A 27730-nucleotide genomic window follows, 5' to 3' on the forward strand; every position below is an offset into this window, starting at 1 on the left:
CAGTAGTGGGATTGCTGGGTCATATGGTAGTTCTGTTTTTAGTTTTTTAATGAACCTCCATACTGTCCTTCATAGTGGCTGTATAAATTAACATTCCCACCAACAGTGCAAGAGGATTCCCTTTTCTTCACACCTTCTCCAGCATTTATTGTTTATAGATTTTTTGTTGATGGCCATTCTGACCAGTGTGAGGTGATACCTCATTGTAGTTTTGATTTGCATTTCTGTAATGATTAGTGATGTTGAGCATCCTTTCATGTGTTTGTTGGCAATCTGTATATCTTCTTTGGAGAATGTCTATTTAGGTCTTCTGCCCATTTTTGGATTGGGTTGTTTGTTTCTTTGATATTGACCGCATGAGCTGCTTGTATATTTTGGAGATTAATCCTTTGTTAGTTGCTTCATTTGCAAATATTTTCTCCCATTCTGAGGGTTGTCTTTTCGTCTTGTTTATGGTTTCCTTTGCTGTGCAAAAGCTTTTAAGTTTCATTAAGTCCCATTTGTTTATTTTTGTTTTTATTTCCATTTCTCTAGGAGGTGGGCCAAAAAGGATTGCGCTGTGATTTATGTCATAGAGTGTTCTGCCTATGTTTTCCTCTAAGAGTTAGATAGTGTCTGGCCTTACATTTAGGTCTTTAATCCATTTTGAGTTTATTTTTGTGTATGGTGTTAGGGAATGTTCTAATTTCATTCTTTTACATGTAACTGTCCAGTTTGCCCAGCACTACTTATAGAAGAGGCTGTCTTTTCTCCGTTGTATATTCTCGCCTCCTTTATCAAAAATAAGGTGACCATATGTGTGTGGGTTTATCTCTGGGCTTTCTGTCCTGTTCCATTGATCTCTATTTCTGTTTTTGTGCCAGTACCATACTGTCTTGATTACTGTAGCTTTGTAGTATAGTCTGAAATCCAGGAGCCTGATCCCACCAGCTCCATTTTCCTTTCTCAAGATAGCTTTGGCTATTCGGGGTCTTTTGTGTTTCCATACAAATTGTGAAGTTTTTTACTCTAGTTCTGTGAAAAATGCCATTGGTAGTTTGATAGGGATTGCATTGAATCTATAGATTGCTTTGGGTAGTATAGTCATTTTCACAATATTGATTCTTCCAATCCAAGAACATGGTATATCTCTCCATCTGTTTGTATCATCTTTAATTTCTTTCATCAGTGTCTTATAGTTTTCTGCATACAGGTCTTTTGTCTCCTTAGGTAGGTTTATTCCTAGATATTTTATTCTTTTTGTTGCAATGGTAAATGGGAGTGTTTTCTTAATTTCTCTTTCATATTTTTCATCATTAGTGTATAGGAATGCAAGAGATTTCTATGCATTAATTTTGTATCCTGCTGCTTTACCAAATTCATTGATTAGCTCTAGTAGTTTTCTGGTAGCATCTTGAGGATTCTCTATGTATAGTATCATGTCATCTGCAAATAGTGACAGCTTTACTTCTTTTCCATTTTGGATTCCTTTTATTTCTTTTTCTTCTCTGATTGCTGTGGCTAAAACTTCCAAAACTATGTTGAATAATAGTGGTGAGAGTGCACAACCTTGTCTTGTTCCTCCTTGATCTTAGAGGAAATGGTTTCAGTTTTCACCATTGAGAACGATGTTGGCTATGGGTTTGTCCTATATGGCCTTTATTATGTTGAGGTAAGTTCCCTCTATGCCTACTGGAGGGTTTTTATCATTAATGGGTGTTGAATTTTGTTGAAAGCTTTCTCTGCATCTATTGAGATGATCATATGGTTTTTCTCCTTCAATTTGTTAATATAGTTTATCACATTGGTTGGTTTGCGTATATTGAAGAATCCTTGCATTCCTGGGATAAATCCCACTTGATCGTGGTGTATGATTCTCTTAATGTGCTGTTGGATGCTGTTTGCTATTATTTTGTTGAGGATTTTTGCATCTATGTTCATCAGAGATATTGGCCTGTAGTTTTCTTTCTTTGTGACATCTTTGTCTGGTTTTGGTATCAGGGTGATGGTGTCCTCGTAGAATGTGTTTGGGAGTGTTTCTCCCTCTGCTACATTTTGGAAGCGTTTGAGAAGGATAGGTGTTAGCTCTTCTCTAAATATTTGATAGACTTCACCTGTGAAACCATCTGGTCCTGGGCTTTTGTTTGTTGGAAGATTTTCAATCAGAGTCTCAATTTCAGTGCTTGTGATTGGTCTGTTTATATTTTCTACTTCTTCCTGGTTCAGTATTGGAAGGTTGTGCTTTTCTAAGAATTTGTCCATTTCTTCCAGGTTGTCCATTTTATTGGCATATAGTTGCTTGTAGTAATCTCTCATGATCCTTTGTATTTCTGCAGTGTAAGTTGTTACTTCTCCTTTTTCATTTCTAATTCTATTGAACTGAGTCTTCTTCCTTTTTTTCTTGATGAGTCTGGCTAATGTTTTATCAATTTTATCTTCTCAAAGAACCAGTTTTTAGTTTTATTGATCTTTGCTATTATTTTCTTTGTTTATTTTTCATTTATTTCTCATCTCATATTTATAATTTCTTTCCTTCTGCTAACTTTGGGGGTTTTTTGTTCTTCTCTCTCTAATTGTTTTAGGTTTAAGGTTAGGTTGTTTATTTGAGATGTTTCTTGTTTCTTGAGGTAGGATTGTATCCTGTAAACTTCCCTCTTAGAACTGCTTTTGCTGCATCCCATAGGTTTTGGGTCATCGTGTTTTCATTGTCATCTGTTTCTACATATTTTTTGATTTCCTCTTTGATTTCTTCAGTGATCTCTTGGTTATTTAGTAGTGTATTGTTTAGCCTCCATGTGTTTCTATTTTTTACAGATTTTTTCCTGTAATTGATATCTGGTCTCATGACGGTGTAGTCGGAAATGATACTTGATACTGTTTCAATTTTCTTAAATTTACCAAGGCTTGATTTGTGACCCAAGGTATGATCTATCCTGGAGAATGTTCCTTGAGCACTTGAAAAGAAAGTGTATCCTGTTGTTTTCAGTTGGAATGTCCTATAAATATCAATTAAGTCCATCGTGTTTAATGTATCATTTAAAGCTTGTGTTTCCTTATTTATTTTCATTTTGGATGATCTGTCCATTGGTGAAAGTGAGGTATTAAAGTCCCCTACTCTGATTGTGTTACAGTCGATTTCCCCTTTTATGGCTGTTAGCATTTGCCTTATGTATTGAGGTGCTCCTATGTTGGGTGCATAAATATTTACAATTGTTATATCTTCTTCTTGGATTGATCCCTTGATCATTATGTAGTGTCCTTCTTTGTCTCTTTTAATAGTCTTTATTTTACAGTCTATTTTGTCTGATATGAGAATTGCTACTCCAGCTTTCTTTTGATTTCCATTTGCATGGAATATGTTTTTCCATCCCCTCACTTTCAGTCTGTATGTGTCCCTAGGTCTGAAGTGGGTCTCTTGTAGACAGCATATACATGGGTCTTGTTTTTGTATCCATTCAGCCAGTCTATGTCTTTTGGTTGGAGCATTTAATCCATTTACATTTAAACTAATTATCAATATGTATGTTCCTATTACCATTTTCTCAATTGTTTTGGGTTTGTTATTGTAGATCTTTTCCTTCTCTGTGTTTCCTGCCTAGAGAAGTTCCTTTAGCATTTGTTGTAAAGCTGGTTTGGTGGTGCTGAATTCTCTTAGCTTTTGCTTGTCTGAAAAGCTTTTGATTTCTCTGTCAAATCTGAATGAGATCCTTGCTGGGTAGAGTAATCTTGGTTGTCGGTTTTTCTCTTTTATCACTTTAAATGTGTCCTGCCACTCCCTTCTGGCTTGCAGAGTTTCTGCTGGAAGATCAGCTGTTAACCTATGGGGATTCCCTTGTGTGTTATTTGTTGTTTTTCACTTGTGGCTTTTAATATTTTTTCTTTGTATTTAATTTTTGACGGTTTGATTAATACGTGTCTTGGCGTGTCTCTCCTTGGTTTTATCCTGTATGGGACTCTCTGTTCTTCCTGGACTTGATTGACTATTTCCTTTCCCATATTAGGGAAGTTTTCAACTATAATCTCTTCAAATATTTTCTCAGTCCCTTTCTTTTTCTCTTCTTCTTCTGGGACCCCTATAATTCAAATGTTGGTGCATTTAATGTTGTCCCAGAGGTCTCTGAGACTGTCCTCAATTCTTTTCATTCTTTTTTTTTTTTATACTGCTCTGTGGTAGTTATTTCCACTCTTTTATCTTCTAGGTCACTTATCCGTTCTTCTGCCTCATTTATTCTGCTATTGATTCCTTCTAGAGAATTTTTAATTTCATTTATTGTATTGTTCATCATTGTTTGTTTGCTCTTTAGTTCTTCTAGGTCCTTCTTAAACATTTCTTGTATTTTCTGCATTCTATTTCTAAGATTTTGGATCATCTTTACTCTCATTTCTCTGAATTCTTTTTCAGGTAGACTGCCTATTTCCTCTTCATTTGTTTGGTCTGATGGGTTTTTACCTTGCTCCTTCATCTGCTGTGTGTTTCTCTCTCTTCTGATTTTGCTTAACTTACTGTGTTTGGGGTCACCTTTTCACAGGCTTCAGGTTCATAGTTCCCGTTGTTTTTGGTGTCTGCCCCCAGTGGCTAAGGTTGGTTCAGTGGGTTGTGTAGGCTTCCTGGTGGAGGGGACTGGTGCCTGTGTTCTAGTGGATGAGGCTAGATCTTGTCTTTCGGTGGGCAGGACCATGTCCGGGGGTGTGTTTTGGCATGTCTGTGACCTTATTATGATTTTAGGCAGCCTCTCTGCTGATGGCTGGGGTTGTGTTCCTGTCTTGCTAGTTGTTTGGCATAGGGTGTCTAGCACTGTAGCTTTCTGGTCATTGAGTGGAGCTGGGTCTTAGCGTTGAGATGGAGATCTCTGGGAGAGCTTTCGCCGTTTTATATTATGTGGACCCAGGAGGTCTCTGGTGGGCCAGTGTCCTAAACTCGGCTCTCCCAACTCAGAGGCACAGGCCTGGCACCTGGCCGGAGCACCAAGACCCTATCAGCCATACAGCAGGGAAAATCTGCGATCTTTTCCTCTAAGATCAGGAACAAGACAAGGATGCCTCCTCTTAACTACTTCTATTCATATAGTACGGAAGTCCTTTTTGGACAGAAAGATCTTATTCCTGGATTGTCATAATGACTTGATGATGATCAGTTAACCACAATTTGACTTATTCAGGAAGTCTGGAGGGCAGTCCTGTAACAGTTATATCCTAGGGCAAGTTATTGAACTTCTCTGTATATCAATTCCTCATCTTCTTCAACTGTTTTATAAAAATGTTAGCCACCCCTCTTTAGATTTATGGTTTTCAGTAACACTGTCTTGATCTCTCAAGAATGATGGTGCTGATAAAGAATTCAAAGACGTAATCACAAGAATGCTTGCCAGGCTTGGGAGAAGAAAGGAGGAACTCAGTGAGAACTTCAACGAAGACCTCTGAATGCAAAGGCCATACTGCCTGTGGTTTATCTTCCCATATTTCTGTAGGTCAGAAATCCAGCTTGGCCTGGCTAGGTTCTCTCCTCAGAGTATCATAATACTTCTTGCTATGGTAGGCCTGAAGTCCTATTTCCTTGTTTGCTATCAGCCAGAACCACTCTTAGCTCCTAGAGGCTGCCCACATTCCTTGCCCTGCAGTCTTCTTTATCTCCAGTTCAGAAACCACCTAGTCTAATTCTAAACATCATGTACTTCCTAGAATTTAAAAAAATAATGATGCTAGTTTGATTCAAGAGGGGTGCAGTTACATTTCATACCATGTCAGAGATTCGGTTTACTTTTTTCTGAAAGAACTTGAAGGGTAAAGATAGTTGCTTGTACATATATTGCTAGATACCCAGCACAGGCTAGGCAAGTGGTAAATGCAGAATAAAAGGATGGAACACATACATTACGGAGTGGTAATTTCAAATGAAGTCCTATCTCAAGAATACTGTTGTCCTGTATGTTCTCAGGATATGGAAAGGAAAAGAAAGAGGTTTTGTACTGCCATGACTTATACTTTGCTTCTTACTGTCTCAAATCCCCATGTGCCTCTTTTGGACAGGCAGGATTCTTAGTACCTGCTCTGTTGCTTTCTTACAGGTCCTTACTGCTCAGGTCTGACCAGATTAACTTCTGGATTAGTTTTCTAGCTGCTGCCATTACCAATTGCCACAAGTTTATATCACCCTTATTTATCTTTATAAATTATTATCTTACAGCTCTGTAGGTTAGAAGTCCAACACAGGTCTCACTGGGGCCAAAATCAAGATGGGGGCTGTGCTCTGTTGCTTTCTGGAGGCTCAAGGGGAGAATCCATTTCCTTGTCTTTTCCAGCTTTCAGCTTTGCCCACATTCCTTGCCTCCTGACCCCATTCCTTCATCATCAGAGCTGTTGAGTCCTTCACCTGCTGCCATCTCTCTGGTTTTCTCTTTTAATTCCCTCTTCCACTTTTGAAGACCCTTGTGGTGACATTGGGCCTACCCAGATAAATCAGAGTAATCTCCCTATCTTTAGATCAGTCGATCAGCAAATTAATTCCATCCACAACCTTAACTCCCCTTTGTCTTTGAACCTAACATATTCACAAGTCCTGGGGATGAGGTGTAGATATCTGGGGAGGGCCATCCATTATTCTGCCTACTACAGACTCTTTAAATTGACAGCTCAGCTTGACCTTCTTTTCAGCCTAAAAAGCAGATATGGCGAAGAGCCTGGGCTCTGGAGTCAGGCTACTTGGGTTCAGATTTTGGCTTTGCCTCTTTTTGATGAGTATCTCATCTGGTAGTGGGGATAAGAATGGTACTGTCTTTATATAGAGTTCTCGTGAGGATGTTAACTTTAAAAAGGAAATACCTACAAAAAGAACTTCCTGGCTTAGATCTTCTTCCTCAAAGCTGTTGAGATGAAGGACGGAGAAAAGAAAGAAGGGAGGAAGGGAGGGAGGGAGGGAAAGAAAGAGAGGAGGCAGTGGGCAGTACTAAGTGTGCCTTCAGGACAGGACAGAGTCGTGCAAGTCAAATACTAAATTCCCTGCAGGCTGTATTGCTTTTTCTTGTACCAGTGACATCAAGTACTTGCTTTTAAGGAAAATTTATCACTGTTTTATAGTAAATCAAATCCCCTTTCAATGGAACTCTAAGGGATTATCCAAGTATCTTTCTCATACCAAATCAGAGCCTGAAATAAGTGGTTATAGTTAGAATTACTATTATTCAACACATTATTGGATTAGATCATTTTCTACTGTACTTTTCCCTTTTTTTTTTCATTTTACCTTTGTTGTGTTTTGCTTCATTTCCTTGAGGTTCTATCCTGCATGTGTACCTGTTTATGAAATGAACACAAAAGGTGTGTGGAGAAATGTTGGGATCAGGGGATAGGGCTGGTTTTTGTTTGTTTGTTGTTTGTTTGTTTGTTTGGGGAATGAACAAATACAGGGAAATTCTGCACTGAACAGGAAACCTTGCTAACCCGAGCAGGACAGCTTGCTAATATCCCAACAAGAGTTTTGGACTGTGAGGGTTATCTCAGGCCTCAGGGGATCCTGGGAACATTCTCCCAGGTAGGAGGGTGGCCAGTTTCTAGAAGAGGATCTGAGGGAGGATGTACACCCAGAGCTAAGAATGACTGCTGTCTGAGGTGCTGACTTCACTGGGACTCCAGCCAGAACCTGAGATTGTATGTAGGCTTTGGGGATATGGAAATGGCCACTCTATTAGTTATAAGTACAGAACTCTAATTCAGACTGGTGTTGGCTTCCAAAGGTATTTATTAGCTCTAATAACTAAGAAGAATAGAAATGGATTTGCCTTTTGGCTTGGCTGGGTCCAGGTTCTCAGATGTATTTCAACAGGACTAGAAACTCTCTCTTCCTTTCTACCCCCTGGCCCCATTTTTCTCTGTTGACTTCGTTCTCAAGCAGGCTCTTTCCCACATGGCCATATGGACACCAGCAGCTCCGGGCTTCAGTATTAGTATCTTAGCCCCAGTGGAAAGAGAGCTTCTCTCTTCCAATAGTTTCAGCAAATGTCCCAGAGCTGGCTGTCATTGACTTTTGTGGGTCACATGACTGTCAGTAAAGCAGATCACTGTGGCCATAAAACTTCAGCCTTAGGAGGAGGGTCAGGCCCATACAATTGAGAACGCAGAAGAGTTGCTGTCCTGGGCAAGATCAAGTTGGTGGTGTCAGAAGAAGGGGGAAGGAGTGAAAACAACCACTGCATCAGCTCTGAGGCTGACAAAGGCACTCAGCGGTGGACGTCGGGTACCAAGAAACAGTTCAAAAGAGTGGGCTTATAGATCTGCCTGGGTTCTCACCCCATGGCTGCCACTCACTGGCTGTGTGACCCAAGCCTCAGTGTCCTTATTTAGCACATGCATACAAAAGGGGTGCAAAGATTTACCATGGAAGGCAGCTGAGGATATTATTGGGGTGAGATTGGGGAAATAGCTAGCACATGCCTGCATATGATACCATCCTTAATAAACATGAGCTTTTTCTCGACTTGAATATAGAGTGTCTATATAGACCTGCAGGTATCACAGGCAGCATTTCTGGGCTTCCACTGTAAAGCTTAGGACTGAAATCTGGGTGTTGAAATGTTAGAGTTTCATCATTCAATGGTACAGGCTAATCATTCTTTATTTACCCTATACGGGCATGACACGTCATTTCCAACACACTTTTACATTCATTTCTTCTTTAATAATGACAATTTCGATAATGATAGTTAATAGTCATCGAGATCTTACCATGTGCCAGAGAATTTTCTAAGCACTTTACATAGATCATCTCATTTAATCCTCACAACCAATCTATGAAGTAAGTGCTGTAATTATCCCCATTTTATTGAGGAGGAATTAAGGTACAGAGAGGTTAAGGTGCTCAGAGTCATACAGCTATTGGAAGAGGTGGGATTTGAACCCAAGCAGTCTGACTCCTGAGCTCACCTTCTCTACACACCTTATTTCTCAACACACATGCACTGCTTCTCTTTAAGGTAGGGCTAATTGTTTTCTAAGGGATGATGGAAGTTAAGTTATTAACCCAAATCTCTCTAATATCCTTGTTATTTTTATGTTTCCTAGGTGTTTTTCCAGGTCTGACCATCTTGCCCTCCATATGAAGAGACATATCTAAAAAACCTAAAGGCCACAGTTGCCATGGCGCCGGCCATTGTCTGAAGGAAATGCCATGAGGCAGGGGGCTGGACTTCAGGCGGGGACCCATTGCCTCGCAGAAGAAAGTTCTCACTTATTAAACCTCTGTGTACACACACGCACAGACACACACAGACACGCACACACGCACTCACACATAGACACACAACACATGCGCACACACACACTGTCATGCACTCAGCTATATTTAAAATATATACGTCTATTCTTTATGCCTTGCCCTAGCCAGATGGTAGAAGACGAAGAAGAAGGAAACCAGGTGAACTCAGCAAGGCAGTCTGGCTGCTTACTTCAGCACTATTGGAATTATTTCCCGCTGTTGCCAATGGAAATCAAAGAAAATGGATATGACGTCTCTGCAGGTGGACGGCAGTAAGAGGGGCTTATTTAACTTGCTTCTCAGTGCAACTTGATAGGAGAATACAACGTCTTAAAGTTGCATATGTGTAGCACTAATGTTTCTTTTTAAATAGTTGGGGGAAAATGACCTAGAAAACCAAATTGCAGTTTGGTAGCCAAAATTAACTCTTGGTTTATTTGTCCTTTGTGTGTGAAAAGTCCTACTATTCCGTGCGTCCGACTTCCTCACAGAACTGTTGATCAGTTTTGGTTCTTCTTAGTACTATTGAGATCTATCCAGTTGATACCAACGGCCTTAGTGGCGGCAGACTCTGGAATAACTCCTTACACCTTTCTGGCCTGCATTTCTCTAGACTTCACTCTCCAGGGAGGAGTTTTCTTTTCTTACTTTTTGACTCTCTTGCACACCATATGCACTAGGGATTCTGGAAACTTCTAGCATGACTGCAAAGTGGCCAAGAGAATAAAGTCCTTGATGATAAATCACAGTATATCCCTTGAGCCTCACCTTATTGCCAGTGCTAGATTTTTTCTTTTTAATCTCTGTTTTTTGCTAACGAAAACTTGAAAAGCTTATTTGGAAGCTTAAATGTTTTATCTTTTCTCCATGGACTAAACCTCTCCAGGACTCTCTCTCGGCACCTGGATGTCCAGCTCTCGAAGCAGCCAATCAGATGGGACATCACACTTTTCTCATCCCCCTTGAGGCATCCTGACCTCAGCTTACAGTGATCAACCCTGTGCTGTATGTCATTGCTACCCTATAACCAGTTTCAGCATAGATGTTGCTAGTCTCAAAGGGCAGCTGCATATTTAACCTAACTCTGGGTTACGACCTGACAAAAAGCCAAAAATATCACTCTTTCCAGGAGTGGGGAGAACAGAGGATGCCTCCCAAGTCTAGTGACTTCAAAAACCATCACCCTTTCTTCCTCTCTCATACCCACTGAGTCGTATCACCCCACTTGTTAAAACACACAGTTTGAAATGCCATTGTGGGAATGAAGGGTGGACATTTAAAGAAAGGGTTGAGATATTTCTCTCATGCTCTGTCTAAAAAGAGAGACATATTTCTGATTTTTTTTTTTTTTTTTGGCTAGGCCCACCATGACTTGTGACCTAGAGCACCCGGGATCAACAGAGGCCTCACTCTTACTCTGCAAGCTGACGCCGAGGGGGTTACATGCCTCACTTTCCATCCCACACACACAATCCAATATCGGCCTCCATCTACCCGCATTCTTAGCTAGCTGGCACTGGCCTCAACTCCAAAGACTGCCTTTAGGACCATTAAATGGCCTATGCAAGCAAGCGGGGTGGTTTTAGGGCAGATTGTATATTTTGTATATTCTGGGACCATCCCTTCAAGACACGTCTAAAAAAACAAAAATGGCATTTGGTCCACCCATGGTTGCTGCTCCTTCATCCAGCTGGCTCCCCTCCTGCCCTCCTTGACTGTTTGACTCATTGACTGTTAAAATGCCACCCCATACCTATTTGGGATGCAAAAGTGAAGTCTTTGAAGGAAATAATAATGTAAGAAACACAGATACATTTATGACAGCAACCTTCAAGATCCTTGGCATTTGGTTTCTCAGCTTTCTGCAAACTTTGATTTCACTGACATGTTGAAACTACTCGTCTGAGGGCAAAGGAGCCTCCTTATCACAAATGCTGTAGCTGCCAATTGGACACTTGGGGCATTCTGAGGTCCGGCCCTTAAAGTTTTCTTTCCCTTTTTCCTTTTTTCAATTTAGACCAAAAAAAAGAAAAAAAAAGAAAAAAAAAAAGAAAAATGAAACAAAAAAAAAAAAAACAGCAAAAAAAAAGAAAAACCACCCTAAACACACATACACACAAAATCTGCCCATTTGCCAGAGGCAATTATGTATATGTTAGTAGGAGGGTATTTTAAAAAATCAGTTTTATTCCAAAGATTTAAAACTAGACATGACTTAGAAACCGTTTCTGGAGCACTGCTTGCTGACAATCTCATAGTTCTCGACTGCATTCGAGTGCATTTGTAGCCAGTCCATCAGGGCGGACCATGGGATTATATTTGAATGTGTGGTGCATCCTTTCTCAATGAAGGATGTGTGAGGGACCTTGTCCCTCAGCTGTATTAGACTGTAGCGCCTCCAGTCAGTGCACTAGATGAAACTTTAGACACCCCAGGTTTTGTTGGTTCGTTGATTTCCCTTTCTAGAGCAGCCTCCAGCATGACTGCACGCACACACCAGTGATGGCGTTAGCCATGGCTGCCACGATTTACAAACGTTCTCTGCCCAGCTGGAGTTGCTCTTGCCTCTCGAAATGCTATTATTATTAAGGGTTTATAATACTTAATTTAATTTTTGAACTGACCAATGCAAGGCTCTATTAAAAAAAAAGTTTAAAAAAAATGCAAAAGAGTAATCATTGCTTGCTCGCTTCCCGTTGTCATCTGTGGTCTTGAAAAGATCTCATTTGAACGTGGCAGAACGAAGGGCATTTGGTCTTCATCAGCGTCTGAAATGTTCGGCAGTTTCTCTCTCTTTTGTACCAGTGAGGTCCTTTGTAATCTGCTCCTGACCTTTCTCTGAGCAGGGTGCACTGAACCTCGATGGTGGGGCTGGCTTGCTTGCTTCAGGTATTTGTTGACTGTGAGAATTGGCCTGAGAATTTGGTGGGCGCTAAGTGTATGGCTTTGAAACTGTTCTTCTCTAGCCCGATTGACACCTCTGAATGATAACCAGTCCTGTCCGTGGTGGGTGGGGTGGGGGGCAAGTAGCCCCAATCATTTTGGAAATGGATTTGTGATCAAGTGTCCATCATCTCTGAAACGGCAGAGATGGTTGGAAAGAGCCTGCTGGCGTGAACAGGCTTTCCAAGAAATAACCTGAAGCTAGTTTGCTTCCAAGAGGACAGGTTATTTAGAACAGTGCTTTAACGGACCTTTGAAATACAGTAAACCGCTTTCTCATTTAAATTGTTACCGCCCAACATTCCAGGGGATCTCAAATTTGAAAGGAAAAACCTGGCACGGTGTTTCTTGAGGTTGTCCTCTCAAGCTCGGTTTATCCAGGGTTCAGAGTTTGACGTATAGGAAAAGAGTGTTTCGAAGCCATTGACAGTTTTCTTTATTTCAGTTTGTGCTTCTATCTCCTACCACACGGCTGTAAGTCAAAGATGTGGAAACCTGAAATTATAATGCTGCTCCTGGCTACTGGCCTCCTGCCCCACTGATGGTTCATTGCCCAGCTTAATGCCTGGTGGTGATGAGTATTATGTCCCGAAAAAGAGATGTTTGGATTCCATGACAGAGCTGCATTTTATAAAAATATCGGAGACCCCCAGAATGAACTTCATGCTGACCATTTCCCTCTCCTCTCTGTGCTCTCCCTTGCAAAGCCCTTCAAGTATCCCCTGTCCTCCCCTCCTGCACCTCTTGTGCCCTTTTCACATCTTTGATTGCCTGATGATAACAGGGTAAAAAAAGACGGCCAACCTCACGCATGATTAGCAGAACTGATTCCTATGTTTTAAAAACTCTTCTTTGAATCTAGAAGCCAGAGAAGATTTTCTTTTTAAGGATCTCAGTTTGAGATAAGCTTCCAGATTAGCCATGTCTATTTGCATCAAAGGGGAAATAAATGGGACTTTCAGGGTAGCTCAGCCAGTGCATTCAGAACATTCTGCCTATAGCTCCAACTCCTGAATTCTACGGCAAAGTCAAAAGAAATGAACTCAAATGGCAAGAACAACAAATCTTAGTGATTAGTTTTATTGGTTCAAAATGGTTTCCTCTGTGGAAGTCACTTCATAAAATCTAAAATATAGTGCAAAGTGCTTTTGGCTTTTCTTTTGCATGAGTTGGTTTTAGGAGAAGGAAGAAGGTTGGGAAAGTCAGAGATGCAACATATTTAACTACAAAAATCAGGTTCATTGTTTCTTTTTGAAAAAAATCTTATGAGGGCCAGCATTTCTGGCCGCAGTTTTGCACCCAGATCTTTGCCAAAGTGAAAATTCGTTAAGTAGAACCTGGTTGAAATCTACTTGCGGAAGCGTCCTCTGGCATCTTCCGGAAGTGGCCACTGCCAAGTGTGGGGTGGAGGGAGGAGGAGAGAATTTGCATTCCGGGTCTGGATTACATTTCGGTAAACATGGTGATATCTCAGTTTGAAAAGGGGCTGGCCTGAGTATACATCGATGCCTCTTTGATGGCCTACTTTCCTCAATGAGGATCTTTGGGAAGACTTGAGACGGAACAACGAAAATGTGTCAGAGGAAGCAAAAACTGCTTGTAAATGTGAGATCCCATGACGAACTGCCTGAGGCTTCAGGGTTTTCTCTCGCTTTTAACACTGGCTTAAATCTCCTCTGTTGATTCCTAATAGATCCTGGAAAAGGGAAAAATAAAGCTGCAATTAACTTTCTTCCGTGCACCCTTCCAGTATAGTACTGTCTTCTTCAGGTGTTTTGCATTTACGTATAAGTCCTCGGGAAACAGGTATCAAAAACGGAGAGAGAAATCCTAGGCCGTCACTTCACAAATATCCCAAACGAGATACTCTTTTCGAACAGGGCTCCCTCTCAGCAGTCACGAGGGAAGGTTGATGCGTTCTTTGTTGGGGACTGTTTATACAATTTTTTTCAACTGTGAGCTTTGGAATCGTAAACTGCTTTGACTCCAGCTTCTGTCTACTGCCATAAAATGCACCCCACGTCAGAATAATGAGGGTGGTATGCGTGCACGCAGCTAGACACGTGTGCACGTGTACCTAATGTACCTTCGCAGAAGGAAAACAGTTAGGCTACTGACGTTTACGAGGAGTAGCCACCAGTGCCTAATATCTTTTGGGGGGGATGGATGCTTATAATTGCCAGTATATTGAAAACACACTGGGAGTTCCACGTAGAGGGGAGGGGCTGAGGGTGGGGAGAGGGGACATTTTAATCCTAGGCCTTTGGACCTGAGGCAGAATGATTTCTGCAAATCTAGGTCCCGAAAGGCTTTGGGGCTCACTGGCTGGTCCTCAACCTTTTTGTTTTTGTTTTTCTCAGCATGCATTTTCTATCTAAACCCAGATTTAGTTGAATTTCTTGATCTTTCACTTCTGCTTCATTCCAGGGAGGAAAAATACACCTGTTACAGCCAAGATCTCCTTGCTAACACAGAGGCAAAAATAAATGTTTAATGTTTTTGAAGCCTCCCCCTTCCTTTCCATAAATGCCCCCCAAACTCCTTCTCTCCTGTCACCCTCTCCCTCCTCCTACCATGCAACCTCCCAGCCACTGCCACTTTTCTTTCAACTCTCTATCATGCTCGTAACAGTTGCTTGAAGAACTTTATTTTTGCACTGTACGTTTTCTTTTTGCCAGACGTGTCTAACAAGTGTGTTTGGAGAGACCTACTCCCAGCCCTACCCCTCCCACACCTCCCTCGGTCACATGCTCTCTCTCAGGCCTTCTCTGGTATTTATAATATATCACAGAAGTACCCAGTCTTATAGCCCTCGGTTATGCCTTTTTTTGACATTTTATTTTTTTTAAGCTTTTTATATATATATATAAATATATTACTTTGTCAAGTTTTTTTGCTGTACAAAAGTCTTAAGATTTAAAACTATTATTTGTATTATATGATGGTGGTATGTTAATGTTACAAAATTATTAATGAAGAAAAAATTTATTTTTGTTACTGGTCTGTTTCATAATTCTTTTTTAAATTGGTATATTGTAAGATATCTATGCAAAAAATGTTATGTGACGCATTTTTATTTAAGAATGTAATATGTGTAATAAACAGTAGAATGTGTTTGGCCTTGGAATGCCTTACTGTATTTCTCCTTAGCTTATCTCACCAGGGAGAAAAAAAAATCCTCAGAGAGATCCAAACGGGTCCTTATATACCTCAGGAGAACTTTCTTTCTCAGAGAGAAAAAGGGAAGGCAAGAGATTGTATTAGGTATTTTTCTTCATTTGGGAGGCTGTTGGGCGTGTGTGTGTGTGTGTGTGTGTATTTTATGGTTTCAGTGAGGTAGCTCAGAGCCCGGATAAGAAGGAACACTAAAGACAGTTTATTTCTTTAAGGGGAAGTAGAGAGCAAATGGTTGGAGGTTATGAAAAGCAATATTTTCGAACGAGGTGGGTTGTGGGATGTCATTTGTTTAGGGGGTTAGGAGCAGCTTATTGAAAGCAGTTTATTTGGTGAGAGAAGGGGAAGGTTTGTTCTGGGGTAGCATTAAACGGAGCAGCTTTGGAAAGGGCAACTTGAAGCGCTTGGTGCAGGAGAGAAGAAGGCAAATGTGAGAAGGAATAATGGAGGTGAGGTGTTGAGGAATCAATTTATAGGAGTTTGGTGACAAAGTGGGGAAGGGAAGGCTAACCAGAGGCAGAGCCATGTGGGTGGCTAGGCGTAAGTACGAGAAGGTAGATGCAGATATAAGCAGCCGCAAACACTGACAAGAGGGAGATGGAAGGCCTAGGGAGAATTCTCAGAACTGAAAAGAACACTTACTAAAATCTTCTCTTCCCCACACGACTTCCAGGAAAGAACATCCAAGTAAGCAGAAAGGTAGAGAACCTAACTGCTGTTACAATCCCAGCACCCCTTGCAGGGCGAATCTCCGAGAAAAGTGCTATCATTAACTGGGAGACACAAACGAACACATTTGTCACCTACACTGGACACAGTGCTACTCAAGCTTTCTTTTCACGCTTTGGACTTAGGGAAACGGATGCAGTGGTGAATCACTTCTATCCCTCCTCAGACGAATGTGACGAGAAACTTTTCGATCAATTTTCACATTAAAGATTGTGACTATGGTGACCAAACTTGCTGCCTGGGCACATGCATATCTCTGAACAGGAAAACGGGTGTGAGGAGTGTTGCAGGGGGCTGGGAAGGGAGGCTGAGCGCTTGTGGCCTCACCCTAATAAAACTTAAGGGAAAGAGAACAGTAGATGCGTCAGGGGCCAGGAAAATGGTTTTGAAAGTTGTAAAGATCTGCGGCCACATCTTTCAAGTAAGCAAGTGAGCTGGGCAAAAGGGCAACCCAAAGCCAGCTGACAAGAAGCTACAGGCTCCAGTGGGAAAAGAACCAGCCCTGGAGTCCACAGCCCCACCTCCTGGTCCCTGGTCATTTAGTAGGTCCATGCCTAGCGGAGTAATTTAACCATCTCATAACCAAAGTCATTGGCTTAGAAATTTCTTTGTGCGAGGAAGGATAAGATAGTTTTGCAGTGTTACTTAGAGCATGGCTTATTTTTCCGTAAGAATAAGCCTGACATGTCAAAGCATATCAAATTGAACATTTTAAGTGGGGGACAACCTACACCCCGCTGAGATGATAAGAGGGGAAGCTGGTAAGTCTAATATTTTTGCCATAAGGAAAGGAGATGGTTTACATAAGTGAATATTCTAGATGACTGAAGCTTCCACATTTAGAGACATAACTTTTGTTTAAAATATGTCTAAAAATACATTACCCACTTCACAATTTTTCTAGCATCCGTTTTTGCCGTGTAACATAATTCAGGGATGATTCCAGACTGTCAGGTTGTCTGACCCCCAAACTAAATGACTCCAGTCTTTACCCCGAGTGACTCTACTTCCTCTGCTGTGTCCTCCCTGTTTGCGAGTTGCAAGTTCTTTGTGTTGCCTTCTAGCAATATTTATCTCCTCGTCAACTCACAGATCAGAGAAGCAAGCTTGGCCACTTAGTAAGTGCAAAATGTAAGTATAATTCTAGTTCAACAGGCAGTAGTCAGAAAGTGTAACCTGGGTAAACCTAGGGGAGTAAAGTGCATAGGCTTTGTGACAGCTCTAATCTGAGGTTATGTATCCGACTGGAAATTCTGTGCTAATGGAAAGGAACCTTGTAAAAAGCAGAGCTCGGTGGAATTGATAAATAATTTATTATAGCTAGATCATCTTCCACTTAGGATTATAGGTTTAGAAGGGGAGATCATTAAAACTTTTAACTGAAATGAGATTTTGAGGTGACTGGTGAATGATGATAGTTTTTTGGGTTACCCCTGATAAGCCAATTTGTGATTCCTTCTTCAACATTAAACATTTTATCCCAGCTGTTCAAAACTATCAGTACTGACTGGCTTGAACGTCAATTCAACCTATTGTTTTCTTAAAATTCTGCCTGATCTTAAAATTAACATAATTATACATACCACCCCACTACATTTAAAAATACTGAAATGACAAAAGAGCTACAAGGGGGCTTCCCTGGTGGCGCAGTGGTTGAGAGTCCGCCTGCCGATTCAGGGGACACGGGTTTGTGCGCCGATTGGGGAAGATCTCACATGCCGCGGAGCGGCTGGGCCCGTGAGCCATGGCCACTGAGCCTGCACGTCCGGAGCCTGTGCTCCGCAACGGGAGAGGCCACAGCAGTGAGAGGCCCGCGTACCGAAAAAAAAAAAAAAAGAGAGCTACAAGGTTAGGGAAGAACAAGATTTGTTTGATTAGAATTTTCCCTTCGTGTACACTGCATTTGAGCCGTCCAGCAAGACTGCATAGTAATAGAATAGGTATCGTTCACAACCATGACGCTTTGCCTTCACAAATAGAGAAACTAGGACTGAAAGAGGGCATGTGACTTTGTGAAGGCCCAGGGGACACAGTAAGTGACAGCACTGGCTCGTAGGTCCCCTGACTCGACTTTCCTCTGCCCCTCACTGTTCCTCAGTGACCCAGGAGCCAACTTGATGCTTATGTGTGTCTATCAATAACATCACCATTGACAACACTGACTTTATTTCCCAATTTCCTTACCTTTAGTCACAGACGGTAACCTATAATAGAGATAAAGCATCACTTGCTAGAATTGGAAGGGATCTTGGAGATCTCCTTCAATGCACCATTGTACTTGAGTATACCGGGGCTCAGAGAGGTGGCAACCTGCCCAATGTCATACAGCAGGTCCTTTGCAGAACAGGAGTCAACCCAGGGTTGTGGATACGCAGTAATGCTCAACCAGTCTTGACGTTGTTTCTTAAACTTTAGTCACTTGAGTATGGCCCTCAAGATTCTTGTGATATCTTTGCTCTAATACTTCCTTAATATTTTTCTTTAAATCGACCCACTTTTTAAAATCTCAAATACCTGTTTTAGCTTTGTCCTAAGCAAAAATTTCCTGAAACCACTGATTTGACTGTTTCCTCTTTAAATATAAATGAAAATAAATGTATAATTCAAAATAAACACACACATAATTGTGTTACATTGCAAGACTCAGTTACTCTTGGTGGTATTGGAGAGGCATCATTCTGTGCCATTCTGTAAAATCTTTTCTGTACCATTTCTCTTTAGCTAATTATTTAGTCCATATGATGCTCCTTGGAGCACATTTCAAATTGAATCTAAAACTAAGTGCATGTGAAAATTTAATAAAGACTGATTTGATGACTGGGAAGTTACTTAAGGACCCAGAGGTCTCTTAGGAGGAAGATAATGCAGCCGTGAGTGGAGTGAGCATGCATTCTCTGCCTTGCTTTCCCATCCTTGGAACACCCATCTTCCCTCAGGGCAAGGCACTCTCAGTGGATGGGCTCATGGCCAGGTCATGCCATTATTCTGGGAATGGAGCTCTGAACACTGGGCGTTGACTGCAGCAAGGAAATCACCCTTTCCTTGTGTCCTCCCCCAGTCAACAATCAATGCCTAGAAACAAATGCATGCTATGAAACATGGCATCAAAGATGTGTTCACCTTCACAGCATGTTTCCTGGGATCCGCAGCCCACCACCTGTACATGCACACATACACACAACTCAGCCCCCAAAATATTCTTCCAACCAGCTTCCAGGCACCTGATATTCTACTAGTAAAATTTTTTTTTTTTTTGCCTAAACACTTCCCTATTTTAAAACTTCAGCTAGCCAGGAAGAGGTAACTCTATACTTTATCCATGATGTGTACCTTAATGTGAATGAGTGTATTACAACCTTTCACAAGAAAAGACTTTAAGTGCAAGGAAGATGAGAGACATGGGGACTATGGATAGGAAAGTAGGTTGCTAACTTCAGGCCTCGGGAAGGGGGAGGGGTAAGGAGTCAGGCAGGCAGTTCTTTGCCCATCACTGCGGAGCCACAGTGTAGGCAAATGACTTCATAAAGGGACCGAAGCAAAGAAAAGCCCCATCTGAGTGACTTCCAAGGAGGTAGCTGATCAGGTTAAGTCCCAGGAACCTTCTCCTGAAAATGTGCTGAGATGGACCTTCTCTGGGTCTTTTCTTAGATAAGACCTCTGGTGGTAACTCTTTGGGGACAGTGCGTTTTGATTTTGTTGCTTTTGACTCAATCCTCTCAGTTGGCCTTGGCAGTTTATGCCCTGTGCTAAGACGGTCCCTGGCAGAGGTCCTAACCAGGGCATAGGAATGCCAGCCTGTTACTAGGACCTAACAACTTACCTAACACTTTGGGCTTAAGACTGGGCCCTGACCTTGGCTTCTGAGACACCAATGACACCCCCTCTGGGTTAAGTCCTATTTGTTTCTTAAACCTTTGCCGCCTTTATGCCATTGAAGTGCATCCTTCAAGCACAAGTCCCCTGGGACTGAGAGCTTGGAGGGGCCCATGTGAGTCTGCTGTCTGTCAGCAAAGCCCCTTGAGCTAAGCTCAGTTTTACATCCATATTTTATCAACTGAAGGAGAGGAAAGAATTCATGTCACAGTTGGAGAATATGGGCTTTTATATATTCTGAGGAAGCTGTTCTAAAAATAGGCCTGTGGAAGACCTAGCAGGGAAATATAGCAGCAAAGAAGGAATTTTAAAAATGATTGTGAAAGCTCTTCCTGAAAATGTACAGATACAGATTCCTGCTTATCTCCTTCCTCTGACCCACAGCACCCCAGGGATGAGGCAGGTAGCTCAGGGAACAGGAAGAGAATTGCCATAAATCTGAGCTAATTTGGAAAGGGAAGGAAGAAGCAGATACTCAGCAATCAATAGAGCGACGATTTGTTTTGTGGTAAATGTTTACGGCTCTGTTGCTGGAATGAAATCCTGCTGCATCAGAACGTGGACCATTAGAGGTGAAATGAGTTCACCTAATGCCCTCGGTGTGTAATTGGTATGCATCCCTCCTCCACGGACAGCAGCCCAGAGTCCCTGGCTTCCAACTAGAGAAAAGATTTTAGATGATTCTTGACATCCTCTTTACCTTTTTATTACTTCAGGATTCCCAAGAAGGAGATAAAAAATGACCCATGTCTCGTTCCTTAGCCCATGCTTGCAGAACGGGATGTACGAATGGCGCTTAATGTTTCCTTCCACTCCTGAAAGTGCTGTCGGGGAGCAAACGAGGAAATGAAAACAATGAGAACAGGGGCTAGTTTGTTCCTCCACTGACTAAACTCAAGAAGTGATGCCTTGCTCAGCCGCAGAGGGGAAGAGAAGCAACGCTTGTGTTTCCTTGTCATGCAAACGGGAGGGTGTGAAAAATGCTTGACTGAAAGCGGAGTGCACTAATTGATTGTTAATGACTACACAACCCTCAATGTCTGGAATTTGGTTTAGATTCAATGTAATTTGACATTTGCCAACCATTATTAAATCCCTTTGATGCTCTCCCTGTGCAGCAGTGATGAGCAGCTGATTGGCTCTTGGGGTTGAAAATGAGGCTGGCTGGGCACGGAGTCAATGGGGTATCTGGAAGGCAGCCACCTTCACCCAACTCCCCTCAGCTTCACCAGCCTCACAAGCGCTGGCACTCCCAGTGCCTTGTCTTCTCCATCCCCTTCCTCTCTCTGCAGGCTCTCTTCTCTTCCGTTTCCCTTCATTCTCCAGGTCATATTCCCTTTCCAGCTCCTTTAAAAGCAAACCTGCCCCTTTAAAAGCAAACCATCCTCTGCTCAACTTTTCTTTCTCTAACTCAAAAGCCACCCTCTCTTTGAAAAGCACAAAAAATAACTACAATTGCATCATGATGAAAGGATTAATAAAAAAGTTGCAGGAGGATTTCATGAAAACCCATTGTGGGAAAAATAGTCCGTGAGAGAATCTGAGAGTCCTTGCCTCCCTCATGTTTCATTTCTGTTTTCCTTTGCCTGTTTGCTCGTCCTTCCACAAACGAGCTTCTCTTCTTCCTTACCCGATGTATACTGTCCAACGTACCTTTCACCAGAGCCACCCCCGAGTAACTCCCTTAGTTCCAGCCTCTGCAGAACCCATCTCCTGGCTCCCCACAGGAACTGACATAGTCTCAGGGTCCCAATTCTAATTTCCCATGAGAAAGAATTTCATTGGCCAGGCTCCGGTCTAGGGCTTATCACTGGCTGAATCAGCTGTTGCTTGGGGGTGGGGGTGGGGGCGGGGAAGTGGGGAGCAAGGGGTAAGGCAAGTAAAGTTCATTTTTCCAGAGCTGAGAGGGGGAAGGAGGAAAAGATGGCAGCCCCGGTGCAGTGTCCAAGAGCCAACCTCTTCATATTGGGGTCAATTATCTTGGAACATCCAACATGGCCTTGCCAATAGTTCTATCTCTATGTTCATAATTTTTAATAGACTCCAACACTTGCACTGACCCACTTACTTTACCAGAACCAATTCCCCATCCACACTTCTGCTACATCTCCTTTCAAAAGATTTAGGAGGAGGGAAAAAAATCAGAAAACATTTTAAGGCAGATCCATGAGAATCAAGAGAAGAGCTGCGGCAATAAGAGAAAAAAAAACATAATTCCATTACAGTAAGGACAAAGTGGAATTTCCTTATCCATCCATCTCTGAAGCAGCATGAAAGGGGTTCAGGCGGAAAGGACAGTGGAGGAGGGAGTCAGGAAACATTTTCCTAGTTCTAACTATGCCTCCTGAGGGCTGTGTGACCTGAGGCAAATCAGTTAAATTTTCTGGGCGTCTCTTTTCCTTTCTTGAAAATTAAAAAGAATAAATTAGATGAATCTTAAGTCCTTTCCTCTTCTTCAATTCTGTGATAATATAACTTCAAGAAATATTTGATACAGAAATCATAGAACAGCAAACGAATTTGAATGGTTTCAAAGAACTATTCGTCTTTCCGTTCATTCTTGGTTTGTGTTTTTTTTTGCTGTACGCGGGCCTGTCACTGCTGTGGCCTCTCCCGTTGCGGAGCACAGGCTCCGGACGCGCAGGCTCAGCGGCCACGGCTCACGGGCCCAGCCGCTCTGCGGTATGTGGGATCCTCCCGGACTGGAGCACGAACCTGTGTCCCCTGCATCGGCAGGTGGACTCTCAACCACTGCGCCACCAGGGAAGCCCTCTGTTCATTCTTTTAATTCATCAAGCAAAAATTAATGTTTTAATTCACTTAATTAATTAATGTTTTAATGCTAGCTAATATCTGGGCTGGGCTCTGGTTATGCAAATGGCAATATGTAGATATGATCCCTACACTCACAAAAGGCACAATTTAGCACATTAAGGAAAATCTTTATCATCTACATTGCAGTATTTCCGAGATAAACCTTCTTTTATGTATAATGCTGTTTTCTCCTGTAGAACTCTTCATACACTGATGATCTATGGCTTCTTTCTCTTCACCTAACTGGAATGGGAGCCTTCCCTCTCTCGGGGAGACACTTCGAAACCCCAACACTTAGCTGCTACAGAAAAACATGGCCATGACCGGATAGAGAAATTGGCCTGCTTTTCCATCTCCTTCTGTGTCAGGTCTGTGCGTGTGTGTGTGTGTGTGTGTGTGTGTGTGTGTGTGTGTGTGTGTCTGTCAGGTCTTTCTAACAGGACTTCCTCTTCAGGTTCAGAATAAGTTGCAAAAACATCGGAAGACTTTATATTCAAAGATAAATATAAAAGCATCATGAAACACAAGCAGACACTAATTATGAATTATGCCCCACGTTGACTGTCCCGTTCTCTCTGAGCCACTGGAAGATTGTTTCAAGAATGACACAAGTGGACCCATGGCAATGAGAGTTGGGCCTGGCACGTGTTACCTGCCCACTAGGTGCTGGCTGTCACTGTTGGTGCTAATAGAAAGCTGGCACATTTCAGGGCAGAGTTTCTTAGATCTGAATCTCATCCTAGTCCTTGAGAAAGCGGACCAGGTGCTCACACTTACCACAAGTCTTGGACTGGGGACCTCAGCTTTGGGCTCAGGGAAGGAGAGACAGCACAGTAGCTACAGCCTCCCTCTTCCCTCCTCTCCTGCAGCCACCCCAAGTGCGTGCCCCCACCCCCGGTCCTTGCCAGCCCCGATTCTCCTTAACTGATGACTCACCAGACAGGCCCGGGGGGGCGGGGGGTGCGTCACAGGTTCAATCCTTCTCTTCATCCCCCCAGAGCAAATCAATGGGTTCTCAGAAAACACAACCCCGGTGGAAATGTTTGCCATTTTCTTGGCTAAGTGTTATTTTTTCCATATTAGAGGTCTGATTTCCTGCCATTCTTGGAGAGTACCGGGAGGAAGAAGGGTCAGGAAGCTGGGCCCAGAGGGGAACAGTGATTAAGCGCCCACTCATTTCCGTCCTTTTCCTTCACATCGGCGGGCAAGGGCTCTGAGGTGTTTCCGCATCTGTTATTTTTGCACAGAAAAGAACAGTGTCTTTGTTAAGGGGTCCTAGATGATATGCATGGGAGAGTCAGCGTTTTCCCCTCGCTTCTGTCCCTCACAAGCGGTGTGGTTTTCCGGAGCACTGGCTCACTGGGCCGGTTTCCTCAGCCCTTAAAACGAGACAATACTTGCTTGTGAAATGACTTGGATTTCCTTCCAAATAAAATGCCAGGCAAGTCTAACGTACTATTATTACTGTAAAAGGTCTCTGTCTTGGGAAGTAGCACTCAGTGAGAGGTGAAGAAAGGAGAGGGCAATCTTGAGGAGGGAAAGGGCCCAGACAGGGTCACAAAAGAATATTCCTAGACATTCTCCCCTCCACCCCTCCCCTCTCTCTAAGAGGAACTTTAGAGTGGTTTTCACCAACCAATAACAGGTTGCAGTACTTAGAAGAGTAAAGCTGTTATGGGCTGATGGAACTGAGTGACTCGATTTGACTGTATGTATGTTTATATACATTTTGTTTGTTCATTTGACCACACTTCACGGCATGTGGGATCCTAGTTCCGCAACCAGGGATTGAACTTGCACCCCTTGCATTGGAGGCACAGAGCCCTAACCACTGGCCTGCCAGGGAAGTTCCTATGTATATTTTTAATAACAGCTCTCCACAGGTACAAAATAGAGAACAGGATTTATCCAAGTGTTCACTAGTGATATAGTGGGATAATGGAGAAAGTATACTCCTTTTGATGATTGTTTTAATAGCTTGTCAATAGCTTTATTACCTCATTTAACATTCATGATAAACTTGTGCGGTCAGGAGGATAGACTTACGTAAGCCCAAATCCCTACCTCTTCTTTGTCTTTTGAATGAGGAAACTCAAACCCAGGAAGGTCAAGTGGCTGGTCCAATGTCAAAAGTGCTAAGCAACAACGCTGAGGTGAAAACATCTCTCTTCTAGTAATGCGCTTTCCCATCTACCATGTGCTGACCAGCACCTTCATGAAGCAAATTCGGCCCTACTGTGAAGAGATGCCTGAATATTTAGTTCACTTAATAGTTGTTTATGTTTATACTGGAGCTATTATATTAATAGTATTCCAAAAGTTTGTTCAGAAGATGAGTTTCATTATATTTTTATTAAAGTAACTAGTCCATGTTTAAAGGTTAAAAACACAACTTCATTGTTATATTTGGTCCTTTATAGGATCAGGTGGTTTTATTCAGTACTATGAAAACTGTATGGCACAAGAATTGGGGTAAGGCTTATTGAATTTACTAACTTATCTAATGAGTACGATAAGCTAAGACTGTTCGACATTGGGAAGCAAAAATGCCCGAGGCAATATATATGAGTTAGAACTGTATGTTTATGTTCACTTATTCATTTTAGGTGGTGACAGAAATTCATCCTGTGGTCTGTGCACAAAGGGGAATTCATTATAAGGATTGCAGTATAATTTATTGTAGGAATACTAAAGTATCCTTGTGGAAACCCTAGAAGTGGAACATGACTTCTAGAACCACTAGAAATAGGGATTCAAGAGCTCAGAGCCCTGCATCTCAGCTCTCTTCCTCTCAGCTCATTTATTTCATTCTTCTCTTTCTCAAGACACCCATTTTGTTCGCTCTGACATCTAAAAACATGGCTGTCGGTAACACATGGCTTCAAAACCAAAAGAGATTGAGTTCCTTTTCTCAGTTCCAATTCCCACATTGGACCAGGAGCTCACCCTAAACCAAACGGCTCTGCCCTTCAGGATGGTATGCTCTGCTTCGGGCAGGTGCTCACTCCCAACCAATCCATCCGCGCAGGTAGGGAGAGGGATTACACTGGACTAGCACGGAGAGTCCTCTGATAACCACATGGGTGTAGGGGAAATGAGCTGCCGCTAGAAGAGGGATGTGGAAAAGACAATCCCGTGAAGAAAGGACAGTCCCTACCCTCACGAAGCTCCCAATCTCATCATCTATACACAGATAATGACACTACAGTTACATGAACTGTTAGAGAAATATATCAGATGTCTCTAAGAACAGAAGGAACAATGACTCTGCCTAAAAGGAATCAGGAAGTTTGTACAGAGAAAGGTTCAAGCTAAGTCTCAAAAAGATCATCAGTGAGGAAAGGGCATTCCAGACAGAGGGAACAACTTATCCAAAGGCTCGGGGGGTGGGGGGGGCCTTCCCTGGTGGCGCAGTGGTTGAGAGTCCGCCTGCCGATGCAGGGGACACGGGTTCGTGCCCCGGTCCGGGAAGATCCCACATGCCACGCAGCCGCTGGGCCTGTGAGCCATGGCCTCTGAGCCTGAGCGTCCGGAGTCTGTGCTCTGCACGGGGAGAGGCCACAACAGTGAGAGGCCCGCATACCGCAAAAAAAAAAACCCCAAAAAAATCAAAGTCTCAGGGGCAGGAAACCATGACACGAAGGAGTGAAAAAATGAGGCTGGAAAGGGGAAGAGCCCCCTGTGCGCCTTCGTACCTATGACCCATTTGCCTTCCCCATCCTCTAAGGAACAAATGAGGTCCTGAAATGCTAGAGGCGCATTATATGGAACTTCTGGCTTTTAATTTACATAGTAGAGCACTTTTATATAAATTCTTTCATTGGGTTCACACAATTTTGCCATGATGTAGGTAAGACTCACATTTCCCCCCCAATTTTGTTGATGAGAAAAGAAATTTTTAAAGGACTGTGACTTGGCTAAGGTTAGTTTAGGGATAGAACCAGAACTGGATCCCAGGTTTTCAATTCCCAACTCAGTGTTCTTTCTGCCTCTTCTTGGGGTTTTCCTTTAATGTCAACTTAAGGAATCACACCTGTGTCACTAATAATTCAGTCTACTGTGACCAACTACTCAGATGCTCCCAAATGAATTATGTATATTTTATTTTGGTCAGTTATTAGCTTGTAAAATCTCCATTCCAGAAATTATCTGAAAGAGAAATCCTTGTCACCTGCAATGGGAGGGGAGGAGGACAAAGAAGTGACTTTTCAATAACTAGTTTATTCTTATGATTCTTCGGTTATAATCAGTACATGAAGATTTACACAAATCTCATAAGTACATAAAATGAACTGGTGGTCTATTTTCACCATCCAAAAGGCCTGCTAGATTTTAAGCTACCTGAAGACAGGGAATGTATCACATTTTTCAAAAGCCAGAATTTGCCCAGCCTTGCTGTTGTGCCTGGCCCTTACGTTGTAAATTCTCAATAAATGTTTGATAAATGAATGCATAAATAAACAAATGAACGCAGGGAATTTTTAAAAATGAGAACACAACATAGATCTATGATGAAGAGCAGGACTTCAGGTGTCAGATATATTTGGGATCAAATTTTGACTGTACCACCTACTAAATGTGAAGTAATCGGCAAGTTATTATCTAAGCCTCCACCTCCTTAGTTGTGAAATGAAAATATAATGGAACTTATTTCTGAGGTTGTTTTTTTATTGAATAAAAATTTATTGAGCATCTACTATACGCCAGGCACTGTTCAAGGTTCAGGAAGCTAGCTCAGAAAACACAGGTGACAAGGGCAGTAGACAAACAAGGCAATAAATCAGTGAATGCGTTAATTTTAATTGTGATGCAGTGCCGTGAAGGAAGAAAACAGGGTAGTGCAGACTCGATCATGGACATGTGGACTGCTTTAGAAAGAATGGTAAGAAAAGGCTTCTCTACGGAGGTGACATTTGGACAAAGACCCAGGGAGAAGAGAGTGAGCATGCAAAGGGAGATCCAAGGAAGAGC

At 42.3% G+C, this 27730-nt stretch overlaps 1 protein-coding gene and 1 long non-coding RNA gene across 6 annotated transcripts in view; both read left to right on the forward strand.

The window, feature by feature from the left end:
• Nucleotides 1-15289, forward strand: part of KLF7 (KLF transcription factor 7) — a 123070-nt gene extending 107781 nt beyond the window's left edge. For 2 of the 5 annotated variants that reach the window (XM_027123002.1, XM_027123006.1), the window contains exon 5: nucleotides 9034-9472. In XM_027123002.1, the coding sequence (XP_026978803.1) occupies nucleotides 9034-9085 (52 nt within the window). In that variant the 3' untranslated portion in view covers nucleotides 9086-9472. Of the gene's footprint in view, nucleotides 1-9033 lie in introns of all 5 variants that reach the window. The other 3 variants (XR_003436302.1, XM_027123014.1, XM_027123011.1) reach the window with 3 other exon arrangements.
• Nucleotides 15290-15319: 30 nt separating this feature from the next.
• Nucleotides 15320-17569, forward strand: LOC113629049 (uncharacterized). Its single transcript, XR_003436352.1, has 2 exons — nucleotides 15320-15433; nucleotides 16017-17569. It is a non-coding gene; the product is annotated as an uncharacterized LOC113629049 (long non-coding RNA).
• Nucleotides 17570-27730: the final 10161 nt, after the last annotated feature.

This window comes from Aethalodelphis obliquidens, unplaced genomic scaffold (assembly GCF_003676395.1).
Source record: "Aethalodelphis obliquidens isolate GAN/ISIS:26980383/991018 unplaced genomic scaffold, ASM367639v1 scaffold2, whole genome shotgun sequence".
Taxonomy (NCBI): domain Eukaryota; kingdom Metazoa; phylum Chordata; class Mammalia; order Artiodactyla; family Delphinidae; genus Aethalodelphis; species Aethalodelphis obliquidens.